General features: G+C 48.9%; 1 protein-coding gene across 3 annotated transcripts in view; it reads right to left on the reverse strand.

The window, feature by feature from the left end:
* The window catches only part of Ptpn14 (protein tyrosine phosphatase non-receptor type 14), a 131,155-nt gene that overhangs the window by 55,566 nt on the left and 48,021 nt on the right, over window positions 1-27,568 (reverse strand). For 2 of the 3 annotated variants that reach the window (XM_027418713.2, XM_035445561.1), the window contains exons 2-3: window positions 25,893-26,195; window positions 14,518-14,687 (exon numbers count right to left, since the gene is read on the reverse strand). In XM_027418713.2, coding sequence (XP_027274514.1) covers window positions 14,518-14,687; window positions 25,893-26,066 — 344 coding nt within the window. In that variant the 5' untranslated portion in view covers window positions 26,067-26,195. Of the gene's footprint in view, window positions 1-9,169; window positions 9,439-14,517; window positions 14,688-25,892; window positions 26,196-27,568 lie in introns of those variants that run through there. The other variant, XM_027418714.2, reaches the window with a different exon arrangement.

Raw genomic sequence — 27,568 nt, forward strand, 5'->3', positions numbered from 1 at the left:
CAAGCCAGCTCCCGCCACTCCTCTCAACTACAGCTACAGGGCGGACAGCCTTCATCCTTAGGCTAGTAATAAATATGACTCGACTCACCTGCCTGAAACACACACCTGCCTGCCCTGAAAATCATGTGTCCACGCTATTACCTCCCATCCACTGTGGGAAAGGGAGCTTAAGTTACCCTTAGAAGCATGAGTCAACTGCCCAGGGAGCCAGCCGTCTTTCGGGTTACAAGCCAAGTTTGTGGCAAGAGGTCCGCAGAAATGCCTGCAGATGTGGTTAGCAGTCAGGGGCATCATGGGACCGTCAGCAATGCACAGACTGGGAAAAGGACTAACAACAGAAACTCAGCGAAGGGGGCCTAGGCTCTGCTTTAGAATCCTTAACTAAAGGCAACATCACTTGTGGTGACATATTGTTTATGATTTAATAAAGTTTGCCTGGGGATCAAAATGCAAAGCTAGCCACAGCCATAGAGCCAGGCACTGGTGACACACACCTTTAATCCCAGGACTCAGGCATATGGATCTCTGTGAGTCCAAGACCACCCTGAGCCACATAAGAATGAATCAGCCAAAAAGAATAACAGAGCTCACGCCTTTAATCCCAGTACTAGGGAGGTATAAAAGGAAGAAGCAAAGGGTCTCATGAGAGATTTAGTTTCCAGTCAGGGAGAGCATTGCACTCACCCATTTCGGTCTGGGGTAGAGGTAAAGAGCTAGTAGCTGGCTGCTTTGCTTTTCTGATCTTCAGTGGCTTTATTAGATCATAAACAATATTATCTCCACAATCACTGCCAAAGGGGTCTGTCTCCTGTCAGTGAAGTCATACACCCAGATCAAGGAGGAAATATTGATTACAGGCTTAATAGATGCTTGAATGAGGAATGAGGCAACATCCCTCATTACTTATATATTCCCCAGAAACTAGGATAAAAAGAAAGAAAAGTAGAAATCTCCCAGCCCATTCTGTTACGGTGGCCTTGAAACTGTGGATGGAGGTGGAGAAGACCATTTGGTACCAGTCACCTGGAGACTTCAGATGGAGGTGGAGAAGGCCATTGGATACCAGTGACCTTGAGACTTCAGATGGAGGTGGAGAAGGCCATTGGGTACCAGTCACCTGGAGACTTCAGATGGAGGTGGAGAAGGCCATTGGATACCAGTCACCTGGAGACTTCAGATGGAGGTGGAGAAGGCCATTGGGTACCAGTGACCTGGAGACTTCAGATGGAGGTGGAGAAGGCCATTGGGTACCAGTCACCTGGAGACTTCAGATGGAGGGGGAGAAGGCCATTGGGTACCAGTGACCTTGAGACTTCAGATGGAGGTGGAGAAGGCCATTGGATACCAGTGACCTTGAGACTTCAGATGGAGGTGGAGAAGGCCATTGGGTACCAGTGACCTGGAGACTTCAGATGGAGGTGGAGAAGGCCATTGGGTACCAGTCACCTGGAGACTTCAGATGGAGGTGGTGAAGGCCATTGGGTACCAGTCACCTGGAGACTTCAGATGGAGGTGGAGAAGGCCATTGGGTACCAGTCACCTGGAGACTTCATATGGAGGTGGAGAAGGCCATTGGGTACCAGTCACCTGGAGACTTCAGATGGAGGTGGAGAAGGCCATTGGGTACCAGTCACCTGGAGACTTCAGATGGAGGTGGAGAAGGCCATGAGGTACCAGGCTTCTTGCCCCCTCCCACACCGATTCCTGCAGGAGACACTCAAGAACCAAGCCCTTCTCCGATTTTGTGAATGGATCATCCTGGACATCCAACCCTCAAACACACACTGTAGTGTAGGATAAGCTTCCTCACTGGCCAGAAGGCAAGTGACACGCCACACCCTGGGATACCTGCCACTGTGGGTAAACATTTTCTGTTGAGAATGATGGATAGAAAAATCCGTCCTACTCTGTCTGCAGCCTGCTTGGGACCTGAACACCTCCAGGCTCTGATTCCCTGTGTCTCCTGAATCTTCACATCATCTCAGACCCGCAGCCTTTAAGACACTAAGATTTCTATTGACACATGAGGAACTGGGGGTGCAGGAGCTGAGACCTGCCAGACTTCTGTGTGCAATGCTGTGCCTCTATAGTATAGGCACTTCTATGGTTCCCATGTCTAGGAGCACAGATCTCAAAGGGAGAATAGAAAGAAGAGAAAAAAAAACTACCCAAAGTCTGAACCATACTACAACATGAATCCACTGATGAAATTTCCGGTGTTGGATATGAATAGTTTCCCTTACAAAATCTTCAAAAGTGGCTGAATATATCAAATATGGCAATAACTGCCAAAGATAAAATGCCAGACAAGCAAATATGTCACTGCCCAAGAATCTAGTATCTTCCATGCTGTGGTTTCTGGCAAAACTATTCCCATATTTTTTCAGCATGGAAATGTCTCCCTATCTGTAGTCCTGTTTTTCAAATCCCTCTCAGTCTCGAGTAGTTGTAAGTGTTCTTCCATCCTGGAGGTCGACTTTTCTAAATGTCTCAATATCAACAACAAAATCTTCTCTAAAAGCTTCTCTTGTTATGTATGTACTGTGCAAATTCCTGGGTGTGCACAGTCATGTGTGGGATGTATTTGCATATATGTACGGAAGTCCAAAACTGTTGTCTTGAGTTTTCCTCCATTACTCCCCACCTTATTTTTTTTAGTCAGATCTCTAAATTGAACCCAGAGCTCACAAACATGGCTAGTGTTGCCAGCCTGGTTGTTCCTGGGATCCTCTGTCTTCTCAGTCAAGATTACAGATGGTCTGCTGTGGCCACCCGGCATTTTGTGGGTACCGGGAATCCGAAATCTGGGTCACAGCAGGTTGTTTAATCACTGAGCCATTGCCTAAGGCGCCAAATTTTTCTTATAAACTCTGAACACAAAGGTAATTTCAGGGTAGAAAAATAGTTCACTAGATTTAAAAAAAAAATGATGAATAGAAGTCTCATAGGACTGACTACAAACAGGTAGACAGCAAACCTGCTGAAGTGGTAGGCAGAGGTGGGGATAGCTAGAAACACATTCCTCCTCCTTAGCCTGGGACCAAGAACTGAAAACTATCCGTTAGAAATCAAAAAGGAAGTGTATGAAGTATGTCCTCCATAAACCAAGAACTCAAGGGCAGTGCCACGAAGCTTTGACACAGAGTGTCCAAGATCCCTGGGAGGCTCTATTGGGAGGGGGCGTGGTGGGAGTGAGTCAAGCCCTGGGGGAGGGGCTTGAGGGCCATGGACCCAGCCCTTCCTCTTCCTTCCTCCTCCTCTCAGATAAAGAAGAAGAGCTTTGCTGTCACGTGCTCCCACTGAGGAACAACAGGGCCAACCAGTCTGGACTGACACCTACAAAAGTGGGAGCCAAAAATAAATCCTTCCTCTTCATAGACTGGCTTTGTCAGGTGTTCACTATTAATACATGTAACCTCGGCACTGCGGGGGTGGAGACAGGCATGCTGGTTAGCAGGGCCGGCTAAAGTGAGACAGTGAGAGACTCTGCTCAAAATCAAGATAGGTGGCTCCTGAAGAGAGATACCTGAGGTTGATATCCGGTTTCGGGAGCATCTGAGCACACAGACTCGTAGAGACAGACAGATGGGCTGACAGGCAGATGGGCAAACAGATGGGGACAGGTGGATGGATGGATGAACGGGGGGATGGGCAGATGGACACACACAGCACCAGCCATGCCATACAGATGATAAATAACAACGTGAAGTACATTGGGAATGCATGGCATATTAAAACCATATTTTTTTAAAAATCAAGAAATCCAAGAATTTATGGAAACAGCAGACTAATGATGGGTACCACACCTTTATATGAACCAAACAAAAGCACATCTTACCATTGCAATAGCACCACTGACCACCAATGCATCAAGGAACCCGAGGGCAGAGCTCCTAACTGTCCTACAGGCTTTAGCGGAGCAAGGCCCACAGCCTGGCTGGTCCTTTTGGACCATACTGAGGTTTGATGGTCCTAAGACTGTGGCTTTCGATCCTCAGCTCTGCCTGTCCCATCAGCTGTCCCACTGAGTTCTTACCATCTTACCACGCCACATCCTGAAACTCTCTTCATGCTTATCAGAGCTCTCGTTACTTCCAGTAAGGAAGGCCTCTGTGAACTCTGACATATATGGACGTGTGTGTGTGTGTGTGTGTGTGTGTGTGTGTGTGTGTGTGTGTGTGTGTGTGATGGAATGGGTTATCTGAAAGTTACTATTACTAATTCAGATTGGAATAAAAGAGTCTGTGACTACCGAGGGCCGGCTATCAAGAGAAGTCAGATCACCTGACAAGCCTCAGCCAATGGACTAGACACAGCATATGAATTCATATTCAATACTTTCTGATATCTCAGAAAGATATAAGCATGCCTATCTGTGTTTCTTTTTTGCTAGTGTGCATGTGTGGTGGAGCCTGTATGTGAACGTGTGCACACACGGACCAACTCGAGCACATACAGAGGCCTGCGCGGGATGCCAGGTGTCTCCTTGTTTGCTCTTCTAGTTGCTGCCTTGAGCCAGGGTCTCTTACTAGACAGAAAGTTTGCTTTTTGGCTAGGCTAGTAGGCCAGTGAGTTCTCACCCTCCATTGCTGGGGTTCCAAACACAAGTCTTCACGACTGCACAGCAAGTGCTCTCACGCAACGAGCCATTTATGTTTCTGACACAGTGCACTCAGAATATTCATTGTCTCCCGATGGACTACACGCACGGTCGCTAAACTCTGAGGAGAGCATGGGCCTGACCAGGAACCAAGTACGCTAAACTGAGGTCTCCTGGCTTCCAGCACCCCGGGCTTCTATGTCAGCAGTGCTGCTGCTGTGATTTACTTCATTTTCATTGAACATTAAACCAACATAGCTCTTTGCTGACTCCAGTTATCATTGGAAACGGACGTGAGACTTCTAGAAGACAAGTAACTCTCACCAGTGTCCCATCAGGGTCACACCAATGGCCTCCGCCTTTTCACAGCGGGTCATCTATTTCAGTGACATCAGCCAGGAAAATTCAAGTTTAACTAAGGCGGCCTGTGCTTCTGTCGTCCTAGCGGGCTTTGTTTCCACCATCTTAGATGTGTTTGCTTCTCACTAGCACCTTTTTCGGACATTACTTCATCTCCAGGGTTCCCTAGGAAAGCATCAAGTGCCTGCTTGGTTTTGGCTAATTTTAAGTGGAGTGTGCTGCCCGTTGCTCTGACTGGCACTAACTCACCTCAGTGCTGGTGGAAACATCAGGAGAGATATCCCCTCGTGCCCTTCGGCTGCAGCATGGCTGATGGGATGGGCTGGGAGCATCAACGGCTGCCAGATGCAGCCTGTCCCTCTGATTCCTCGGCCTGGGCCCTTAACTGTTTTCATGGCCGTACCTGGTAACTCCACACAGGCAGGCACCTGTCATTGTCTTACTTTTCTGCTCCTCTAAAGGCCTCAGCGTCATCTGGAAGCCTGCCTGGCTCTGGTGTCTAAGGCTGGAGGTGACTGATTCAAACTAAAGCCCATCCTGGTTCCCACTGCTTACTATGTCAAAGGCTCATTCAAAGCAGCCCCTGGCTCAGTCTCAGCTACTTCCTTCTCTTTGACAACACTCACCCTTCCGATGCCAGCGATGCTGTTCGACCATCCAGGCAGTCACAGAGCAGGAGAGTGGGGAGTTGGCAAAGGCTCTCAGGGAGTTCCAAAAAATCCTACCCGCAGGCTCTCCTAAGTCAGGAGACTTGCTTCACCTAAAACTATTCCAGGGCCAGCCAAGGGCCGGCCTTCTGTCATAAGCTGCAATGTGGCTAAGCAACATCCCCTTGTCACTCTGGGTCTGTAAATAAAGCACTCTGCTGCCTACGTGGCACTGTGTTTAGGCACAAAACTATGATTCTGGAAGAATTGTGTCTTGATAGACACAATTCAGACTATGGCAGCTCAGGATTTGGGAGGTGGCGGGTGGGGGAGACAGACATAAAACAACTGGTATTCATTATCATTTGATGTGACTTGTTCCCACAGGGTCATGGGCTTCATCACTTGTGGCATCCTGTCTGGGGACTGTGGATCCTTTGGGAGTAGGACCTAGCTAGAGGAAGGAGCTCACTGGGGGCCAGAGACTTGAGGTTTATAGTCTGACTTCACCCTCCTTCACCCCACCCCATCACTGCCCCATCTGCTTCCTGTTCCTCTGAGGAGGTAGGGAAGGAACCTCACCCTCCCACCTCCACAAAGCTGCTGGCTGACATCCTTTCCTCACCACAGTGGACTGTGTCCCCTCAAACTGTGAGTCAGAACAAATCGTCTTCCATTGAGTTTCGTCTACATCATTGACAATAAGATAGAGCCCTGGCTAGGAATAGACTTCATGGGTCATCAGAGATAAGGCAGAAACTGAAACTAACACCTGGAATACCTGAACCTCAGCTCTCCAACAGACAGCATAAGGACCTACAGTGTGACCCCTAAAGCCATGCTTATACACCAAGTTCTTTAGAGGAGGATTTATAGGGAAAGACCTGCACACTCAGTTCAAGTGAAAGCAACTGGGTCAAGGAGGAGCTACAGGTCGATGTGGCTTTCCTACTGTATCACAACCTAAATGCCTACAGGGCCAGGGAGGGCATGGGAAGGAGTAACACTGTCGGTGTAACTTCGGGGATTGGAAAGAAGGCTAATCAAGATGGCATCTTCCTGCCTATAAGCTGTCTTGGTTTGGTCGTTCAGAACTGCTCCTGTAATCACCATCTCCTAAGATCAGTTCAATCATCTTTATAGAAAAGCATTTCTGCTCTAGCAAACTGAAAGGAAAGAGGGTTGACAGGACGGCTCAGGGCGTAAAGCTGCTGGCCATGCAAGCCCAGTGACCTCAACTCCATTCTCGGAACCCATGTAAGAAGGGTGGATCTAACTCCACAAAGTTGTCCTCTGGCAAGCCCCATCCACAAGCACACCATACACACAGTGTTCTTTTTCTTCTTTTTTTAATCAGCTTCAAAGTAATATAAAAGATACCCTTGATGTAACCATCCGAACATCCTTTTGTTAGGAATAAAAGCTCAATGTATAAAATCACACACTTTGTTCAGGGACTCACAGCCACGCCTATCGCATTGGGCCCACCCACCTGTGACACGTAGCACAGCACATTGCACGTGAGTTTGAGAGCATCACGAGCACTGGGGACAGACTGGGCCCAGCCACACACTGTGGGGTTTGCAGCCTAGACTGGGGGAGCTTACAGTCTCGAACTCTACACCTCTCATATCTGCTGCCGCTCAGGTACTGTGCCTTCACTGTGTGGACACGGTGGATCTGTCCCCTCCCCTCCCACTCCAACTCAAGCTCCCAGTACTCTGCCCTTCTAGGCCAAGAGAGCAAAGGTCCCTGTGGCACTGACTCCCCACATGGCCGCCATCCTAGGATTTTTGGAAAAGCCATTTTGCAATCAACACACCATGCCCAATCCCGCCCCTTATAATGACTCCCCTACAAATCCAAAGAATTCTTTATGAGGAAAGGAAGTCTTTTAAACCTTCATAAAGCATGGCGGGCATGCTTGGACATGATGGGACGTCTCTTCCCAAGGCCCCTACTCCTTCCCTCCTCCACGCCCCTTGGCTAAAGGTAAGCGCTGTGGCGTCCAGATCATTGTCTTCCACTCAGCTTTTGAAACAATTACTGTACTCACAACTGCTAGCCTACCTCTCACCACAAACTCTCATCGCTTCACCAGTTAAAGCTGAGTCTGCCTCAGCCTTGCAATGTTTTACTAATGGCCCCTCGGAGTCAGTGAACGAGCAAGTGCAATTCTGAAAACCAAGGAACTCAGAAAAATCAAATAGTTTCACTTCAGAATTTCTTTTTTCAGCTGGATTTCATGATAGCTCTAAAAGGCACATTATTTGTGACTGTTTTTAAAGATGTTCTAGACAACAGGCCACTAAATACATAATAGCCTGGGATTTAATGTGTCAGGATCAAATTAGGAGAAAGGCTTGATGCATCGTATACTGGGTTTTGTGAACTGCTTTGCTAGTGGGCAAAGCATACAATGAGCATTTGTGGTTAAAAGAGTAGAGACCAGGCTAGGGAGACAACCTGGTACTTCAAGTGATCACAGTATTCCAACATGAGGACAAGGGTTCAGACCCCAGGACCCACAGACATCAGGCAGGCACAGTGGCCTGACTATATAGTTCCAGCACTTGGAAGGTGGAAGACAGGAGAGTCCTGTCAGAGTGGTCACGTTGGCCAACTCTAGGTTCAGTTGAGAAACTGTTTCAATAAATGAAGAGAGACTCGGGTCTCTACATGCATGCACACACATACATGTACCTGCACATACATTCGAACTCAAACACATGCAAACACACACACACACACACACACACACACACACACCCATACATACACACACATACACACTTATACATACACACATACACACACACACATACACACATATATATACACACATATATATACACACATACACACACACATACACACACACATACACACACACACCCATACACACACACATACATACACACATACACACACACACATACACACACACATACACACACACATACCCATACACACACACATACATACACACACATACACACACACATACACACACACACACACACATACACATACACACACACACATACACACACATACACACACATACACACACATACACACATACACACACATACACACACACACAGGAGAAAAAGAAATCAAATAAATGACTCCTTTGAAACAGGAATGAGGTTTCTGATTTATTTGATTTTAAAATGTTTATTCTTTTTCCTTTCAATAAAAAATAAAGCGTGCCAAATTAGTTATCACTAAAGACCATTTGAGTGTTTGATCTGCCTCCCAGGTACAAAGGATTCACAGAATCTGCCTCTTGACGGTCAAGTCTGATGCCAGGGAGTGTGCCTCCACCTCTGTAGTTTAGTCACAGCAGGCTCCCTAAACAGCCACCTACCCGCCTGCACGTCCTGAAGACTTCGTCTTTTATCTGGGAGAAGAGAAAGCCAGAAGCAGCTTGATACCCGTGACCCTGTGGCCTAGACACACACCTGACTGAACTGAGGGCGTGAACGTTGGTATTCTTCAGTTAAGCATGAGGAACCTGTAGTTGAAAATGGAGGCACACTCATGGGGACACACTCACCAGCTTTGGCCCATCTCAACATCTTCCGGCCAGGAGCAGAGCCAGGAGCGGAGATGGTGACCAGGGGCACACTTCTATTTGCAGAAAAGCTTTCCGCCTACTGCATTTTGTAAAGTGCGTTTTTCTTTGATCACATTCATAATGGCAGACTCAGATCCACCCATCCTGAGAGCCACAGGCAATAACAGCAACAGAGCAAGGGAAGAAAACAGGGGCTGTGCTACGGCTCCTTCTTTGCAGTCGATGTAGAGTTGGTGAAAATGTGGGACCTGTCAGTCAAAGATTAAAGATTTGAAGATGGCAACACAGAACGCAACGCCAACTTCAGGGCCTTGCTGAGCATCAGCCATGTGACCCCGGCTGTACAGGTGACAGAACCATGATGGCAGTCATGTTTATGAGAGCACCTGACAGGCACTCTGGATGCAACCAGTGACAGACCATTCTCCAAGAAGCAGAGAGGGGAGCAACACAAACTTTTAAAAGATGCAAATAAACCATCAATCAATCAAACACATGGAAATGAAATAAACCCTGCTTGGAGTTACAGCTCTTTGGTGGTAAGACATTGAGAGCGGCCCCTGCCCACATCCTAGAGGCCTAGCAGGAAGTCTAGCATGGAATCGGTACTTGGTGGAAGTAAACTGGCAAAGGAAGGTAGGCAGGACGTGTGGTTCGGTGGTAGAGCACTTGCTCAGTCTGTACAAGACCATGAGTTCAAACCCCAGCACCACAAAAGGAACAATAAAAGGAATGCAACCGACAACTGCCTTCTAATGCGGATTCCATCTTCCTTGGGAAAGCAACTGGGCCCCAAAGTCACAGCTTCTTAAAGAAAGCCACCTTCACTGGGCGTTGGTGGCGAACGCCTTTAATCCCAGCACTGGGGAGACAGAGGCAGGTGGGGCTCTGTGAGTTCGAGGCCAGCCTGGTCTAAAAACTGAGTTTCAGGACAGGCTCCAAAGCCATAGAGAAACACATTTTCTGTGGTTTCTCCTGTGTTCATCTCCTCTTCTAATTCTAAGAAAGTCACCTTCTTTCCTGGACTCATCACACTGCCTGCACAAAGAGTGAGAGATTGGACTCCAGTGTCGGCTACATCTTGAAAGTGTCTGGCAGAAACAGAAGTGAGAAATGCCCGCCCACAGTGGGAGCAGAGTGGGCAGCAGGTGTGCCAAGGGGAATGCATGTCCTCCCAGAGGGGTTCTCCACTTAAAGCCCATGGCAAACTTTAAAACTCCATCAGGAGCGATGGCCTAGCACTTAAGAGCACTTGCTACTCTTCCAAGTACCTGAGTTCCGTCCCAGCACCCTCTCGGGGGGGCCCCATCTACTGTGAACTCCAGCCCTAGGAGGTGAGACACCCCTTATGGCCTCCGTGGGCACCTGCACTCATATGTATATAACCACACACATATACACTAATTAAAAATAAATCTTTTTAAAAGTCTTCATCACATGACATTGTAAAATAGTAAAAGAACTGGGGAACAAAAATAAAGTGTAAAGGAACGTGGAAACATAGTCTTAAAAAACTTCTAGAGGGAACACTCTGAACATTCTGGCTGTAGACTCATGCAGTGCACACACGAGAGACTGCAAAATCTACAGGGAACGCAGAGGTGTTTCCAGTCAAGAAAGGAAGAAGCTGGTAAAAGCATGAAGACTAAGTTCAATCCTCAGAGTCTACAGAAAAAACCCCATGTACAAGGGCACACACTACTAGAGAGGGAGACCCCTGGGGCTCACTGGAGGTCAACCTGGCCTAAGACCCCTGGGGCTCACTGGAGGTCAACCTGGACTAAGACCCCTGGGGCTCACTGGAGGTCAACCTGGCCTAAGACCCCTGGGGCTCACTGGAGGTCAACCTGGCCTAAGACCCCTGGGGCTCATTGGAGGTCAACCTGGCCTAAGACCCCTGGGGCTCACTGGAGGTCAACCTGGTCTAAGACCCCTGAGGCTCACTGGCAGTTAGCCTGGTCCAAGATGTCTGGGGCTCACCATGGCCTAACTGCTAAATTCTAGGTCAATAAAACCCTGTTTCAACAACAACAACAAAAAAAAGTTGGTGCTAGGGAGAGGGCTCAGTGGTGAATGTGCTTGCTGTGTGTGAGGACTAAAGTTTGATCCCCAAACCCACACAAATGCCAAATGTGTCAGCCCACCTGTAATTCCAGAGCTTAGAAGGTGGAGCTGGGATCCCTGAGCAAGCTGGCTCGAGACTAGCCATATCATAGAGTGCAGCAAGCTGGCTAGACAGACTAGCCATATCATTGAGCCTGGGGTTCAGCTGAGAGAAAGAACCCTGCTTCAATAGAGGGAAATGCATGACATCAACTTTGCGCTTTCACAAGCATGTACACAAACATACACATACATGTGTGTGCGTGTGCATATGCACCCCCACACATGTGTACCCCCCACGCATATACACATACATAAACATATCCATGATGAAATAAAAGGTAGATAGAACTAAGAAATGACACCCCATGCAATCTTGACTATCTCACAAAACGGTGCAAAACTGCACTGAGCACACAGGAACACTCACACAAATAACCCAGGCATCATTTCATCTCATGTGAAGACACAGGGCTTGGCCTGACCTGGCTTTGCCCTCAATATGCCATTGATTTGAAGGTGACACTGCAAAGAAAGGGCCACAGCATAGTCTAAAAATGTAACAACCTAAAGTCTCTGTCACACCAACAAACAAAAGGTAATTGCCTCTATATGGCACATAAAGACCACAGCTCTAAACGTGGGCATTCATTCCTGGGGCACAACCGGGCACAGCAGCAGCACCTTAAGATGTGGGGCTGGAACGGGCCCTGTAGCCCCAAGTCTCCTCAACACTACCACAGTGTCCTAAGACTGTCTTTGGGAGGAGGTGGGGGATGGGGTTGCTACGCCTGTAGTTACACTATGCAAATTCTGTGGCATGTGGACCACTAACAGAGTGGACAGTCCCACCCCAGAAAGTCAGCTACCAGGGCATCCTGACAAAGGAGGCTAACTGAAGTGAAGAGGAGTTCCTTTTCACTAGACCAGCACCCACTCAGCAGTGAGCAATGCAAGACACACATGACAGTGAAAAGAAAAACATTCGACAGTTAATTCCGTTTCAGAAATCAGGCATGCAGTGTGAGTCTTAGATTGACTCTTCAAAAAAATCATCTGTGTGTGTGTGCATGTGTGTGTGTGTGTGTGTGTGTGTGTGTGTGTGTGTGTGTGTGTGTATGCGTGCGTGCGTCTGTCTGTCTGTCTATCTTTGGTGTGGCTCCTCAGGACTAGTCTTTGGTTTTTTTGCTGTCCTGCATTTCACATGGACGCCGGGAATTGAATTCAGGTCCTCCTGCTTACGTGGAGGAACGTTACTGAGTCCTGCCTAGCCCCCTAGTCCTTCTCCTTTAAAAGTGTTCTTAGTATGGAGAGCCTGAAGAAGCCCTTCCTTACTTGAGGGAGACTTGGGAAAGGTCCAGACATCAATTCTAAGCTGGCCGCAGCGTGCGCATGGCCAGCAGCTCTCCAGCTGTCCCTTGCCTCACTTACAAGCCATCTTTTCACCTTCTGGGTCCAGGAAAGTATGGAAACCATGTGTTTCCAACAAATCTGCTGCTATGAAAACACACTGCAAAAAGTCTTCCCTTCAATTCAGGGAGATATAAAAGGGGGAGATGCCTGGCAGTCTGGAGCCGCTGCTGGGGGAACCTGGCCAAGATGGGAGGGAAGGAGAGAGACACATGGTGGCCCTGGCAGGAGGAGCTAACGGTCTCAAGGCTCACGGGACCATCTTCCAGTTGGGAATGAGGCTGAGAGCTCCCTGCTTCCTAATCTCTTTAACTCCTATGGTTTTGTGACTCAGTCTCTATTTGTCTAGGAGGAGCCTAAATGTTGTCAGTCACGGTCACTATCAGACACGGCAGTCACATGTCTAGAACCACACCGGGTCATTTCTTTTTCTCCTCTTTGATTCTGTAATTCTGTGTGTTCTCCTTTTGACATACTGTGCATGTGTGTAGAGGCCAGAGGTCGATGCTGGATATCTTTGCTCGATCACTTTCCACCTTGTGTCTCAGACAGGATCTCTCACAGGACCTGGAGCTCACTAATCCAACTAGGCTGGCTGCCCAGCAAACCCCAGGGCCTCTCCAGCTACCAACTAAAGCCTGGTCCTTGTGCTTTTGTGGGCCCCGAGGATATCTCTTAAGATGCACTCAGCTGTCACCTTAACTGACTACTCCATTTTTTCTCCAGTGTCCTCATCTCTTGTCAGGCTTCCCCATCATGAAGAGATCCGATCCAGTGGGTGAGATGGGACAATCTCAGAATAACCTCAAAAAGCCACACTTTCGATTTCTCTACCTCAAAACTGGCTGATGAACCCTGGGTGCACCTGTCTCTAGCCAACCCTTCTCCCTGCTCTGGAGTTACAGGCCCACACTGCCACAACCACATTTTACACAGGTTCAGGGGGTGCCAACTGAGGTCTCCGTGTTTGGGCAGCAGGCACTTTACCCACTGAGCCATGTCCACAGGAGGAGGAGGAAACAAAAATTTCAACTGTGTTGTCATTTTGAGAAATTTACAATCCTGAAACCCACACTGTTGAAAGATAACAACCATCCTCTCCGTCTAAGCAGGTCACTAGTGTAGCTTCTCCAGGGATCCCAATGCCCAAATCTGAGCAAACAAAAAGTTCTCCTGGGCTTCTGACACCCTCCAGAAATGTCCACCTGATGACTGACTCCAGGGCACTTTCACAAACACCTCTTGCCACCGTGCACACCATACTAATGCCAACAAAATGCTGTTCTGCTGGTGAATCTGAACTTTATGGACATTTGTGCTTCCCACAAGGACATGGGACAGTGCGGCCGGCCCCGGGGCTCCACCATGCTGCTGACTTCCTGCACTGTGTATGTCAGACCACATAATGAAAACTCTTGCCATCTCCACATTTTTCTCAACTTTACTTCCATCTTTAGAGAACCATCTCAGTACTCAAGTGCAAAGTCCACTGGTGTTTGGGGACGTGGGTGGGGTAGACAAAACAGAATTAGGGGGTTGGTTTTTATTAAATTCTAGCATACATTTTCAACTTAACATCCCTAAGAAATACTTCTTTGCCATTATTCACAAAATTCTACTGGTCTGGCTCTGGCTATAGGGAATGTCTGGCACTAGCTGCACGGGTCAAACCAAAACTCGGCAGGTGCACAGCAACTGGCAGACAACCTCCAGGTACCCCGCCCTCACAGCCTGTGCACCACACACCGCCACTTCACAGGAAGCCTTTCAGTTACCCACACCCTTACGGGAAACCGGAGGGGGAACACACCTACCTTGTGGCCTCCTGATGAAGCCATGACACATTGGGCACATAGAACATGACTCCAAAGAAAAGCAGAGGCTCGTTAGCGAGCTTGTCCAGATGTTTCTTCAGCGGCTTCTCAAGCTCCACCCATCTCGCTTGCTGGCTCTTACTGAGGAACCAAAGGCCGAAGTAGTGTGTCTAGATAAAGGGTAAAATCACATCAGTTTGTGCTCCTCTCGGCAGCCCAAGACCACACAGAAAACAAGCCCTCCACACTTGTGTCATCCGAACTCTGAGACCTGGGGCCTACCTACAAGGATCCACTTGATACTTGCTCCTGCGTGGAGCGTCCAGGAGCACCTAAACACTTCCGCTGATGGCGCATGTGGGCCTCCATAAACTTGTGTTAGTGGAGGGTTAGGGTAGACTGGGACAGGGCTGGCTTTGAGTTTATGTACAAGAGTAGATGAGCAGCTGGGCACAGAGACCAGAGGTCACCCTGGGGAACCCCGCCTCAGGCGCTAGCCCAGCCCCCTTGGCTTTTTAGACAAGATCTCTCACCGGGGCCTGGGCTTCATTGATTAGACTAGGCTGGCTGGCTAGTGAATCCCGGTAGCCTCCTGTCTCCACCTCTCCCCAGGGCTGGGATTACAAGTGTGCCCAGCACACCTGGCTTTTTCAGACAAATGCTGGGGTTTGGACTCAGGTCCTTGAGTTGTCTCCCTAGCCCCAGGGCTGACTTCTTACTGAGTCCAGAAGGTGGACCCGCTGTGTGATCTCACACAGCGCACAGAGTGCTGGCCGAGGCCAGGGTAATTCTTGTCTCTCCCATAGAGTGGCTTCTTACTCACCTATAAAGACAAACCCTGCCAGCTAGGAGCTCTGGCGCTACAGAAAGTTCCCCCAGTCCAACAGACCTAACCCCAAAGCCACCTGCTCTTTCTGTACTTCAATGAGTACTTTGAAAGCCATGCCCTGTACCGTTTCATTATACATGAATTACGATAAGTTTCTCCCCCTACCAAGCTTTGAGGCTGGAAGGCTCTCCTCTCCACAGCTGCCCCCAACACCACTGGGGGCTCCTGGCAGATTACGGTGGCATTTGATGGATGAAAGTGTGATTGCCACCCTAAAACTGGGAGCCTTGACCAGCTTGGCTAAAAACAATGTGCCGGATGAGAAACAGGTACGTTCACGCTCCCAATCCTGTCTTTATATGAACGTGTGCTGGGGTTTCAGGATTAGTGCAAAAAAACAGATCGCTGCTTCTGAAGACGCCTTTGTGTTTCGATTACGGGGGCCAACTGGTTGCAGCGCACCTGGAGCTCTGCCTTCGGAAGAATGTTTTTATTACCAAGCTTCATTTCCAAAGGCATTCTTTCTCTGTCCTCACCGCAGCTGGCCGCCCCTCCACTTACCACAGAGCAACCCCTACCAAAATCCCCAGTGAAACCTTGGTTCTGCTTGCCTGGCACACCAGGTGTGCCCTAACCTGTGAAAGCCTGAACACCACAGGTCGGCTGAGATATTTTTCTCAGAGGGGTGAAATGCTTGCACCCTCCGTGGTGCTCCAAAGGGCAGGCTTAGGTCTGTACCTTCTCAAGCTACAAGATGCAATGCCCAGGACTCAGGTCATGTCTCTGTCAACTCACACAAAGCTGACTGAGTCCGTTCTCGCCCAGCTGTTTCCTGATTCTGCGAGTCCATCTGTGTCTCCAACACAAGAGATGACACAGTCGAGGTCTACAGGTCACCACACAGAAGGGCTCTACAGCTCGTCTACTTCTAGTTGTTGCTCTCTCTCTCTCTCTCTCTCTCTCTTCTCTCTCTCTCTCTCTCTCTCTCTCTCTCTCTCTCTCTGTGACTCTACATACAAAGGAACCCCTGGATTCCTAGAGCTTTGTCTCTAAGATGAAGAGGCTGCAATTCTTATCCATAGGCTGCAGGGAGCACTGATTACCTAATTAATACCTGCCACCCACATTTTTGGCCCATACCAAGCACGTTACCAACAGGTCACATGACTCTCTTCACTGGCTCTTTTTAGCATCAATATAGCCATGGTTTAAACCTAGAAACGCTCCCCCCCATGCTAAAGACTTGGTGCCGGGGTTCCCATGGCCTGGAGGGGGTCTGCCCTGGAAGGGACCACAGGACCCTGAGCCCTTCTTGTCTCCTCTTGCCTTCAGACTGTGACAGGTCTGCTTTTACTCCTCTGTGTACTTACAGCAGGACATACAGGCTGGTCACAAGCACAAGGGAAAAGGGCCAATGGATGACAACCTGCAACCTTACTCTAAGTCAACCTTTTCCCCCATCAGCCAGGCTATCACATGCAGTGACAGAAAGCTGACAGTATAGCTATGAGCCAAAGGATTAGAAAACAATGCCAGGCAGGGGTGAGGAGCTGGGGAGGTGCTTGCTGAGCCATCTTGAGGACCTCAATTTGGATTCCTAGTGTCCACATAAAAGCCTGACACAGTGGCACATAAATCTATAGTACTAGTGAGTGGGGAACCAGCCAGCCTAGACAAACTGGGGGCCTCCAAGTTAGTGAGGTCTTTTAAATAATAATAAATAAAAATAAAATAAAACAAAAAATAAACTAGGGGGCAACTGAGGGAAAGCCATGATACCAAACTCTGAACCACATATGCATGCACACACCCATGTCCACGCTCACCACAGACCACACACACACACACACACACACACACACAGAGAGAGAGAGAGAGAGAGAGAGAGAGAGAGAGAGAGAGAGATTAAACAATGAGTTCTGGGACTCAAAGTACGAATCTTGAGCCACAGTAAATAGTAAAGAGTTGTAAATAACAAAATAAACAACCCCTAATGGGAACTGAACTGTAGTGTTCGCATTTGTTGAAATAGTCTTTTCCCAAGGGCACAAAGCAGTTCCCAGTGATTCCCTACGCAATTATCCTATGAAACAGTTACAGAACTACCTGAGAAGTGGGGCCCTATGGTGAAGAGGCAAATGGGATGAGCAGGCGCCTATGAACACACGAAGCTCAGGCAATCTGCAGTCAAGGGAAACATTCAATACCCTCTTGCTGCCACAAAAATGCACATCAAAACTCCACGGGGTTCCACCACACCCCAGTTGAAATGACCCCCATGAAAACAATGGGAATGCTGGCAAGGGTGGGAGGGCCGGACACACTGATGCTGTGCTCGAGGAGCCTCTGTGGAAATCAGCGTCGAGGCGCTACCACATGACCCAGGGATACACGCAAAGGGACTCCAGGCGGCACTCCACAGAGGCGCCCGCTCATTCGTGCGGGTGATAGTTCGTTTCACTACAGCCGAGTTACAGAATCAGTCTGGGTGTCACTCATATTCTCTCTCTCTCTCTCTCTCTCTCTCTCTCTCTCTCTCTCTCTCTCTCTTTCTCTCTCTCTCTACACACACACACACACACACACACACCATAGTTTAACTGAGAAAGAATGTTTTTTTTCAGAACACAGACGGACTCGGAGAGCATATTAAGCACGACAAACCAGACCCAGAAAGATGAGTGTCACTTTTTCTTTCTTGTGCGCATCCTAGGATATGTATGTATGTATGCTTGTAAAGACGAGCACATAAATATACACATGCTTACACATAGACCTACGGGAGCTGTGGCTGTAGGTCAGTTGGTCGAGTGCCTGTCTGCCATGGGCAAGGCCCTAGGTTCGATGCCACCACCAGGACAAGCTGGGTGTGGTGACCCACTCCATAGTCCCAGCATTTCCACTGGACGGGTGGAGGGGACAGGAGAAGGGAGGGAGGGCGGATAAATATGGACGAAGCACATACATACCTAAGAATGTCACCAAAAAGCCTGGCACCTTGTGTATATGTTAATAAACATCTTTCACAAAGGTTTGGGGGCGTGGGTGTTCCTAGTTCAAAATAAACTATCCTTGAAGGTGTCCGAGGCACGCCTCCGTGCTGCCCTAACTGAAAACGTTGGTCTCAGTTATCTTTCAGGAAGGAAAGCCCATTCGTGAGGTGTCCAGCTTCATACTGGTCTTACAAGCTGCACCCAACAAAGCCTCCTCCATTCCCGCCTGCTTCTCTCATCCCTCTAGCTGTGACTCCACGCTGGAATGGACAGACCCGGCCCCAGCTTCTTACACGGCTTTCATTCAGGTTACGGTACAGCACGGGTTTATCCGGCCACATCTCTACAAGTCGCACCAAAGGAAATATAATCTGGCCATACCGTCTCAATCCAACTATCTGTGTACCAAGCAACACCTCCCACCCTACCCTCCCCCACCCCCCTACCCCCGCCCACCCGCCTGCCCCATGCCTGGTTCAAGGAACTGTCTCTCCCACCAAGCACAGCTATGCACACCCAGCTCAAGTTCAGCCCAGCGAACACTGCCACATGGCTGTGTGAAGTGCGGCTGAAGCTGGCAAACAGAAACCACCTCTCCCACTCTTAAAGGAACCTCATTCCCCGGAGAGGGGCCCAGAGCGCCAGCTTTCTGTCCAAGGCACCAAACGTCGTAAGGCAGACCTGGCTGACCCTCTGGTGACCTCTGGGCATAAATCCCATGCTGTATTTTAGTTTTAAGCCTGCAGCTCTGGTGCCTTGAATTCTATAATGACGAAGAAAGAAGGCAGTAAAAACCGGTTCCCAGCAAGAGGAACTGTATCTCTGAGTCAATAACTAACAACCAGCTGAGCAGTGCAGGGAGAGCCCCAGGAGGATGGATATTTTCATGTGAGCATGTCCTGGGTTTATCTGGAATTTTGCATTTTAAAAGAAGTATAAATGTCTATATGTAGTGAAATGCCAGCAAGTGTTTGCAGTGGCAGACATGTTTGCCACAGTGCCAGCCTTCATGGTAACGACTGTGGAATGATCCCAGGTAATGAAGACGTTTCAGCAGAGAGCAGGACAGCCAGTGCTGTGACCTGAGCGTGAACTGTCCCCACAACAAGCCTGTGTGTTTGAACTTCTGATCCCCAGCTGGTGGCACTGTCTCGGAGAAGGTTGTGGAGTGGAATATTCAAGCGGCGAAGCTGGACAGAGGAAATGGGTCACTGGGGGTGGGCCTTGAAGCTTTATTGGCCCGCCCCACTTCCTGACTGCTCTCTTGGTGGCTGTGGAAGCAATGTGACCGGCACACTCGTGCTGACATGCCTTCCCCCCATAATGTAGTCTATCCCTTCAAGCATGAGCCCAAGCAAGTCCTTTCTTGAATTGCTCTTCCAGACACTGTCCAGTGGCAAGAAAAGCAGGAGACAGAGCCTCATCTCTGGGGAATCCTGTCCCTTCCCATTCTGCTGTGAACTCCACAGTGCTCTGAAGAATAGTTTGGAGTGTTGCTGATATGATTCCTTTTTATTGTGGAGCTGGGGATCAAATCCGGACCTCGAACACGGCAGACAAGCGGCAGACAAGCACCCTACCCCTAAGCTCCATCCCCAGCCTTCAACCACTCGCTTATAGTGAGATGATGTAATTGCACACACTAACTATTCATGGCAGAAGATTGTTGAGGGTTCGGTTGCTCCAGTTTTGTGACCCATGGCATGGCTTTAATGCCATCTGTGAGGGTTACACATGCCGTCCTGGCAATTACGAGGGATTAGAGTCCTGATCTTAATGCAGGCATTCTGAAGAGGCAATCAGCCAGAAGCAAAAGTTTAGAAGATCTCGAGTTAAGCTCCAGCAGGCTGCCCGCCTCACCCGGTATTTCAGTTGTCAATCAAGAAGCAGAGCTGGCATGGCCCCACCTGAGAGAAAGAGAGGAGTTGCCTACAAGTGCTGAAGGCTTCTCTCGGGCATGAGAAATACCTCAGACGCAGCCGTAAAGCAGGCTCTGGGCAGCTCTTCATGCTACGTTCCAGTGACTCTGGAAAGTAAGTCACTGTCCTCCATGGCTGGAGAGCTGTAAGGCCATCTTGTATGCACCCAGTCTCCATACTGGGTAGGTCTGGGGAACACATCGACAACTAACAAGAGGCCCATTCTCATTCTTACAGCCAGTGTCTTCATGAAAACACAGGGAACAAGCTGCAGCTGTAACAGTGGCCCACGAAGCCAAGCATGACTATGGCCAAGCAAGCATTCTCCTGAGGCAGCGTGACTCCCTCAGAACACACCCAGTGAAAAAGACTTAGGAGAAAAGGCTGAGAAATAACCACCTCTGTTCCTACTGAAAGGAAAGTACAGTTATCACTACAGTAGAGGCCTGGCACTTAGCTAGCTAAGATTTCCAATTATAATATCCACAAGACAAGAAATCAACACAAAATTCAAAATCCACAAATTTCCCCCCACAACCTACTTCTAGGCACTCTTACTCAGCATTGGTACTTAAAACGTCTTGTATTTGTGTGTGTGTGTGTGTGTGTGTGTGTGTGTGTGTGTGTGTGTGTGTGTGTGAGAGAGAGAGAGAGAGAGAGAGAGAGAGAGAGAGAGAGAGAGAGAGAGAGAGAGAGCCCGCCAGTGTTTGTGCCATGGTGTATGTGTGAAGGCCAGAGGACAATGTGTAAGCATCAGTTCTCTCCATCTACCATGTGGTTCCAGGGATCAAACTCAGGTCATTGGTCAAACTTAGTGGCAAGTAACTTTACCCAGGGAACCATCAATTTTAGTTTGTTTGTTTTGTTTTGTTTTTTTGTTTTTCAACTTGACACAAACCTAGACATACCTGAGATCTTAACTGAGGAGCTGTTTACACCAGATTGGCCTCTGGGTGCATCTGTGGGTAATTTTTCTTAATTAATGACTAACTCACTATGGGCAGTGCCATTCCTGGGCAGGTGGCTCTAAGCTGTGTAAGAAAGCAGGATGTTCAGCTTATTGTAAGCTGAACAAGCCAAGGAGAGCAAGCCAGTAAGCAGCACCCCTCCGTGGCCTCTGCTTCAGCTCCAGCCTTCAGGCTTCTGCTTGAGCTCCTAACAGACTGTAAAGTGGACTGTAAAGTGTTAGAACACACCCTCTCCTGCCCAAGATGCTTTCCCTCAATGCTTTACCGCAGCAACAGAAACAGCAAAGCGACACATCTCATCGGCCCCTGGGCTGATTGTTTTAAACCCCAACTGTGGTTAAGCCGGGTGCAGAACTGAGGCAGATTCCACAGGTACAGGAATGAAGTTTTCCTGCCAATCAAACAGTCCCTACATCAGACAGTCACAATTGTTACCAAGCGCTGGGAGATTAACTTCAATCAGGCCACACCCCTCTCTGTAATGTGAGCTCACCTTTCTTTGATGGGAAATGCACACTGAGTCCCCATGTCTGAAAATCTTTACATATGAAGACAGCCGACCATGGAAGATGAATGGCTACAGCTGATAGCTTCGAATAAAACACTCATTTATAAAGAGAAAAAGAGGCTAAACTGGGTAATTGGTACCCACAAAATACAAGGCCAATGGTGGGGGGAGCAATCCTGTGTTTGGCCCCTCCTACTTCCAATTTTGGGTGCAGGACATTCTTGTTGGAGGCATGTGCGGAGCCTGTTTTTTCTCCTTTAGTTGGGGAGGAGCTGGGATGGACTAGGAAGGGTCATGGCTCCAATGTTATCTGTCACAGGATGAAAGTGGAAGACCCAAAGAGAAAGTGATTTGCTCAGAGGTGACAAACTCAGTCAGGACAAAGGCAGCAGGAAGGCTGGACCGCACCTTAGCTATGAGCTGTCAATCACACAACAATGCACCCTTGACAGGAGCTTCTGAGCTGCTCCCTTTATCCTAGCTGACTAGGGTTGCCCTTTGACCTCTCAGAGGAAGCCAGAGCTGGCAGAAAGGAAGCAGTACTGCACGCATGTCCCAACACCCCTCAGCTCTCACTGCTCCCCAGAGTTTTGCTGGTAGATGGGAGAGATGCCTCTGCAACACACATACACACACATGCGCACACACACACACACACACACACACACACACACACACACACACACCCTACCCCCATCTCCCCACCCTCACCCACTCCCTCACCACCACCACCCCAACAGGGGGAGCTGCCCTTACTTCCTCCTCCCTGAAAATCCAAATCCAGCTCCCTGTGCTTAAGGATGGCCCCTTCATCTTTTTTACCTGGATGCCTAATGCAGCAGGACTCTGTGTGTGCATGTGTGTGTGAGTGTGTGTGAGTGTGAGTGAGTGTGTGTGTGTGTGTGAGTGAGTGTGTGTGTGAGTGTGTGTGTGTGTGTGTGTGTGTGTGTGTGTGTGTGTGTGTGCTCACCCAAGCAGTGTGTGGAGGCCAGAGGCTGACACATCCCAACGTGTCCAAGAGCTTTACTTTTAGAAAGGGTCTCACTGAATCTGGAGCTCGGTTCTCCAGCAGCTGGCCAGAGCCCTGGGGACACACCCATCCATCTCTGAGCCCCGGTTCTGGCTTCCTGGCCCACACTGTCACACTCAGCCTTTGATGTGTGTGCTAGAGACCTCATGCCTTCATCCTCCAGCAGCTCAGCCCACTGAGCCACCCTAGTCTCCTTTCAGGCAGGCTTTGACCACTGTCATACACCAGTCTATACACCGAGTGACTAACAACAGGCACCATCCTGGCCTTACTCTGCAGGTGGCATTCAGTCTTCACCTGTCACCTAAGTGCTGGACCCTCCTAATGTTCCCAAGTGGCCATCAAGTGCTAAGGAAGTCACTCAAGTTTTATTTAATCATTTTTAAAGAGATTTAAGTGTGAACAACTATGGATTACTGGAGGAAGCACTCCATATTTCCAGACTGAATGGCTTTTAAGACTGACAAGAGGACCACAAAGTAAGCGTCACTATTCACAATTTACAGGTCAGGAAACAGAGGCCAGAAGGGTTCGGTAATTTCTCCACAGTCACTCTGCAAGTAAACTTCGGAATTATAACCTGAGCCAATGCCAACACAACAAACCCTACCTGCTCTTACAGCGATTTACATATATTATAATGAGTTCATGCATATGAATGACCTAATACTAGGACTAGGAGTACTCAAAAAGCAAAATACCTGACTACTTTTCCAGTGCTACATAATTTATTAGGAATTTAGATATGTTTAAGTATGTATACTGCAAAACACCACCACTAAACAAAGGACAGCTAGCTAGCTGCCACTGGCATGGCCAGGACCTTTCCCAGTGAGTTCTCATGTCAGCAACCCAGCTCTACTCATCTGCTGCTGAGGACAGTCTCTGGCTACACTTGAAAATGAACCTGGACAGACAGCTCACCCCAATGCTGGAGCCACAATCCAAACATGAAGGACAGCAAGGAACAGGAGTGTTCAGGAACAAAAGCCCCCCAGAGAACCACAGTCACCCTGGGGAAGAAGCTGCAAGGAGAAAGGCTGGAACCCTGCTGCACCAAGTCCCTTCCAATGGGGACCTGCAGTGTGGTGGAGCATGGCTGTGATCCTAGCTGGGAGTCTGGGGCAAAAGGATGACCAGTCAGAGGCCTGCCTGGGTCACAAAGTGAGAGCCTGTCTCCAAAAACCAGAGCACACACCAAAAAGAATGGCATCCATAGAGCCCAAAGGAACAAATGCCAGTTTTAACAGCCCTCCCTGGGGATGAGAAGACAGGTCTGGCAGTGAAGCACTTAACAACAAGCAGAGGGGTAGGAGTTCAATCCCCAGAACCCACATAAACATCACAGATATGGCATGCTTGGAGTCCCAAGGATTGAGGGTGTGGAGCAGAGACGGGAGGACCTCTTGTAGACTAGACAATCCAGTGAGCTCCAGGTTTAGTGACTCTGTCAAAGGATGGGACAGCACTCCTGGGAATTTTACCCAAGGCTGTCCTCTAGCCTGCACACACACACACACACACACACACACACACACACACACACACAGACACACACACACAGAGACACACAGACACACACAGACAGACACACAAACACACACACACACAGACAGACACACACAGACACACAGACACACACACACAGAGACACACACACACAGAGACACACACACACAGAGACACACACACACACACACACAGAGACACACACACAGACACACACACACAGACACACACACACACACAGACACACACACACAGACACACAGAGACAGACATACACACACACAAACACACACAGACACACACACACACAAACACACAGACACACACACAAACACACAGACACCCACACAGACACACAGACACCCACACAGACACACAGACACACAGAGACAGACATACACACACAGATACAGACACACACACACACAGACACACACACACACACACAGACACACAGACACACACAGACACACAGACACACACAGACACACAGACACACACAGAGACACACACACACAGAGACAGACATACACACACAGATACAGACACACACACACACACAGACACACACACACACACACACACACAGAGAGACACACACACCACACACACACACAGAGACAGACATACACACACAGATACAGACACACAGAGAGAGAGACACACAGACACAGACACACACATACAGACACACACACACATACACAGAGACACAGACACACACACACACACACACAGACACACAAACACACAGACACACACACAAACACACACACATACAGACACACACACAGAGACAAGACATACACACACAGATACAGACACACACACACACAGAGACACACACATACACACACAGACACACACACAGACACATAGACACAGAGACAGACATACACACACAGATACAGACACACACACACACACAGACACAGAGACACACATATACACACACAGACACACAGACATACAGAGAGACACACACAGACACACATACAGACACAGACACACACACAGATAGACACACACACATACACAGAGACAGACAGACAGACACACACACACACACACACACACACGTACAGTTTTATCTTTTTTTAATTATTAAAAAGTGCTTTCTCGATGTTTCTGGGTCACTCTCACTTTAAATGCTATTTTGCTCCTTTTCTTTGAGGGAAGGGGGAGAGAGAGAAACAAACAAAAGTCAGCTGCAGCCATCCGGAACGTGGGTGGCTGGCTTCTCCTTGTGACGCAGCCATAAAACCTGAATGCCAACTGCCCACTCAACTGTTTTCAAGGGGGTAAAAGTGACTTTGGTGGGCGAGTCTCTCATTCTTACCTCCCCCTAAAAATCTCACAAGGGAAACGAAAGGAAACCCCCTTCCCCACCCAAACTGTAGGCCCTTCCCTCTGGCATCAGCAGTGGTGCCCTGAGCCACCGGAGCTTGGTCAGGTCACACCCACACTAAGAATAGCAGGTTCTTCTAAACACACACCTAGGCTAAAGACACGGCAGGTGCCGACATGTTAGCAGATAGCTGGTTCTTCCAAGCCCCCCCCTTTCCACCGTCCCCCCCCCCCCCGTCCCCAACACACACAGGGACACGTGCTCCACTCACCTCCCTCAGCTCCAGCCTCTGGGCCACCGCCTCGAGGCACTCCTGCCCTGTGCTTTCCACTGACAGGGTGCACTCGATGACATTGCTGTCCAGAAGGCGGATCCGGGTAACAAAGCAATTCTTACTCAGGACATTGTAGCGCCGAGTCCTGCGAAGCTTCAGGCCGAAAGGCATGGCTCTGCGGCCCGGGGACGCCTCTCCCGGCACCGGCGCCCCTTAGAGGGCCTTAGCAGTTTTGTGTTGGAACGGTCACACTAAGGTAGGGAAGAGGTGTCCATGCCCACCAGGCCCTCTGCAGGATGGCTGTGGAGGAAAGAGAGACAATCTGATCACACACTGGACTGAAGGGAAGCTGTCAGCGGCGCACACCACACCACACGCGTGCATACCAGCACCCAGGCGGGTGAAGAATCAGACTTGAGCACCTTGGAGCTCAGCGGCTCCCATGAGCCTTGTTGGAGGCCATGCATCTCACTCAACCTCTCTCACCAAGTGAAGCCCAAGAAGACCTGGGAAGCAGAGACGCTTAGCAGGAAGGAAGGCAAAGGTGCACAGAGCCACTCCAGGGTGCCCTGCACTCCCAGTCACCCGGCCACCATGGGCCCCTCTGCACGAGGAGTGGAACCAGGAGAGCTTGAACGGCTCAGAAGAGCCTCTTGTTTTAACTTCATGAAGAACTGCATGATATAAACCTCACTGTGCTTTTGCAAGTGGCTCAGTGAGAAAGGTGGCCACCACAAAGCTTGATAAACTGGGTTCAATCCCCAGGGCCACATGCCGGGAGGAGAGAGCCGACTCCCACCAGCCGTCCTCTGATCTCCACATGTGGGCCTTGTCATATCCATGAGCCCATGAATACATTTACAATAAATAAATGTATGTAATAGAAAGTGACTGTAAGGCAAAAACACAATATGGTAACTGCAGTGCCAATGAACTAAAACCTCATCTTGCTCCTACCCTACGACGCTGTTTTTGTAGCTTTTAAAAAAAACTTTTTAATGCTTTAGTAGCTATTTACTGAGAATGTATAATGTAAATGGTGACAGCAAGATCTAACATAGGCAATTCCTATTCTTCAATTTACAATATAGAATTCTCGCTGCCACCTTTGTTTTGACGCTGAGGACTAAACCCAGGGCTTTGCCCCTACCAAGCCCATACTCACACCAGGTCTGATCTCCTGATAGGGAACAGAGAATATGGAGGGACCCACCCAAAGGGGGGAGACAAGAGGGGAAGCCAAAATATCCTCAAATGTTTACTCTCTCTGTGACCTCCATCCCTATTCTCCCAAATATAGAAATTCTTCAGTATACTTAAAAATCTTACTGTGTCCTTTCCTTCAACGAATACTTAAGACAGATGTGTGGAACCACCCAAACAAGGTTCTGATCCTTTAGAGATAGATGGCTTGGGTGCAAAAGCCCTGTCGCCAATTACAGATCACTAAACCCACTAGTAACAAGACTGACAGGCAGCTGGCGTCCCACCAAATGAAAATAACAACATGACAAACACTGAGAACACAAGCATCAAACACAAACCAGTGAGTGACTCGACGCTTTGGTCAGGAGGCCCAGGAAACTTATCTCTCAGCGGAGCCAGCAACAAGCAAAGAGCTTTTCCATCCAGCTGCCTCTCCTGCTAGGCTCAGAGGGCTATGGCTGGCCGGA

This window comes from Cricetulus griseus, chromosome 5 (genome assembly GCF_003668045.3).
Source record: "Cricetulus griseus strain 17A/GY chromosome 5, alternate assembly CriGri-PICRH-1.0, whole genome shotgun sequence".
NCBI lineage: Eukaryota > Metazoa > Chordata > Mammalia > Rodentia > Cricetidae > Cricetulus > Cricetulus griseus.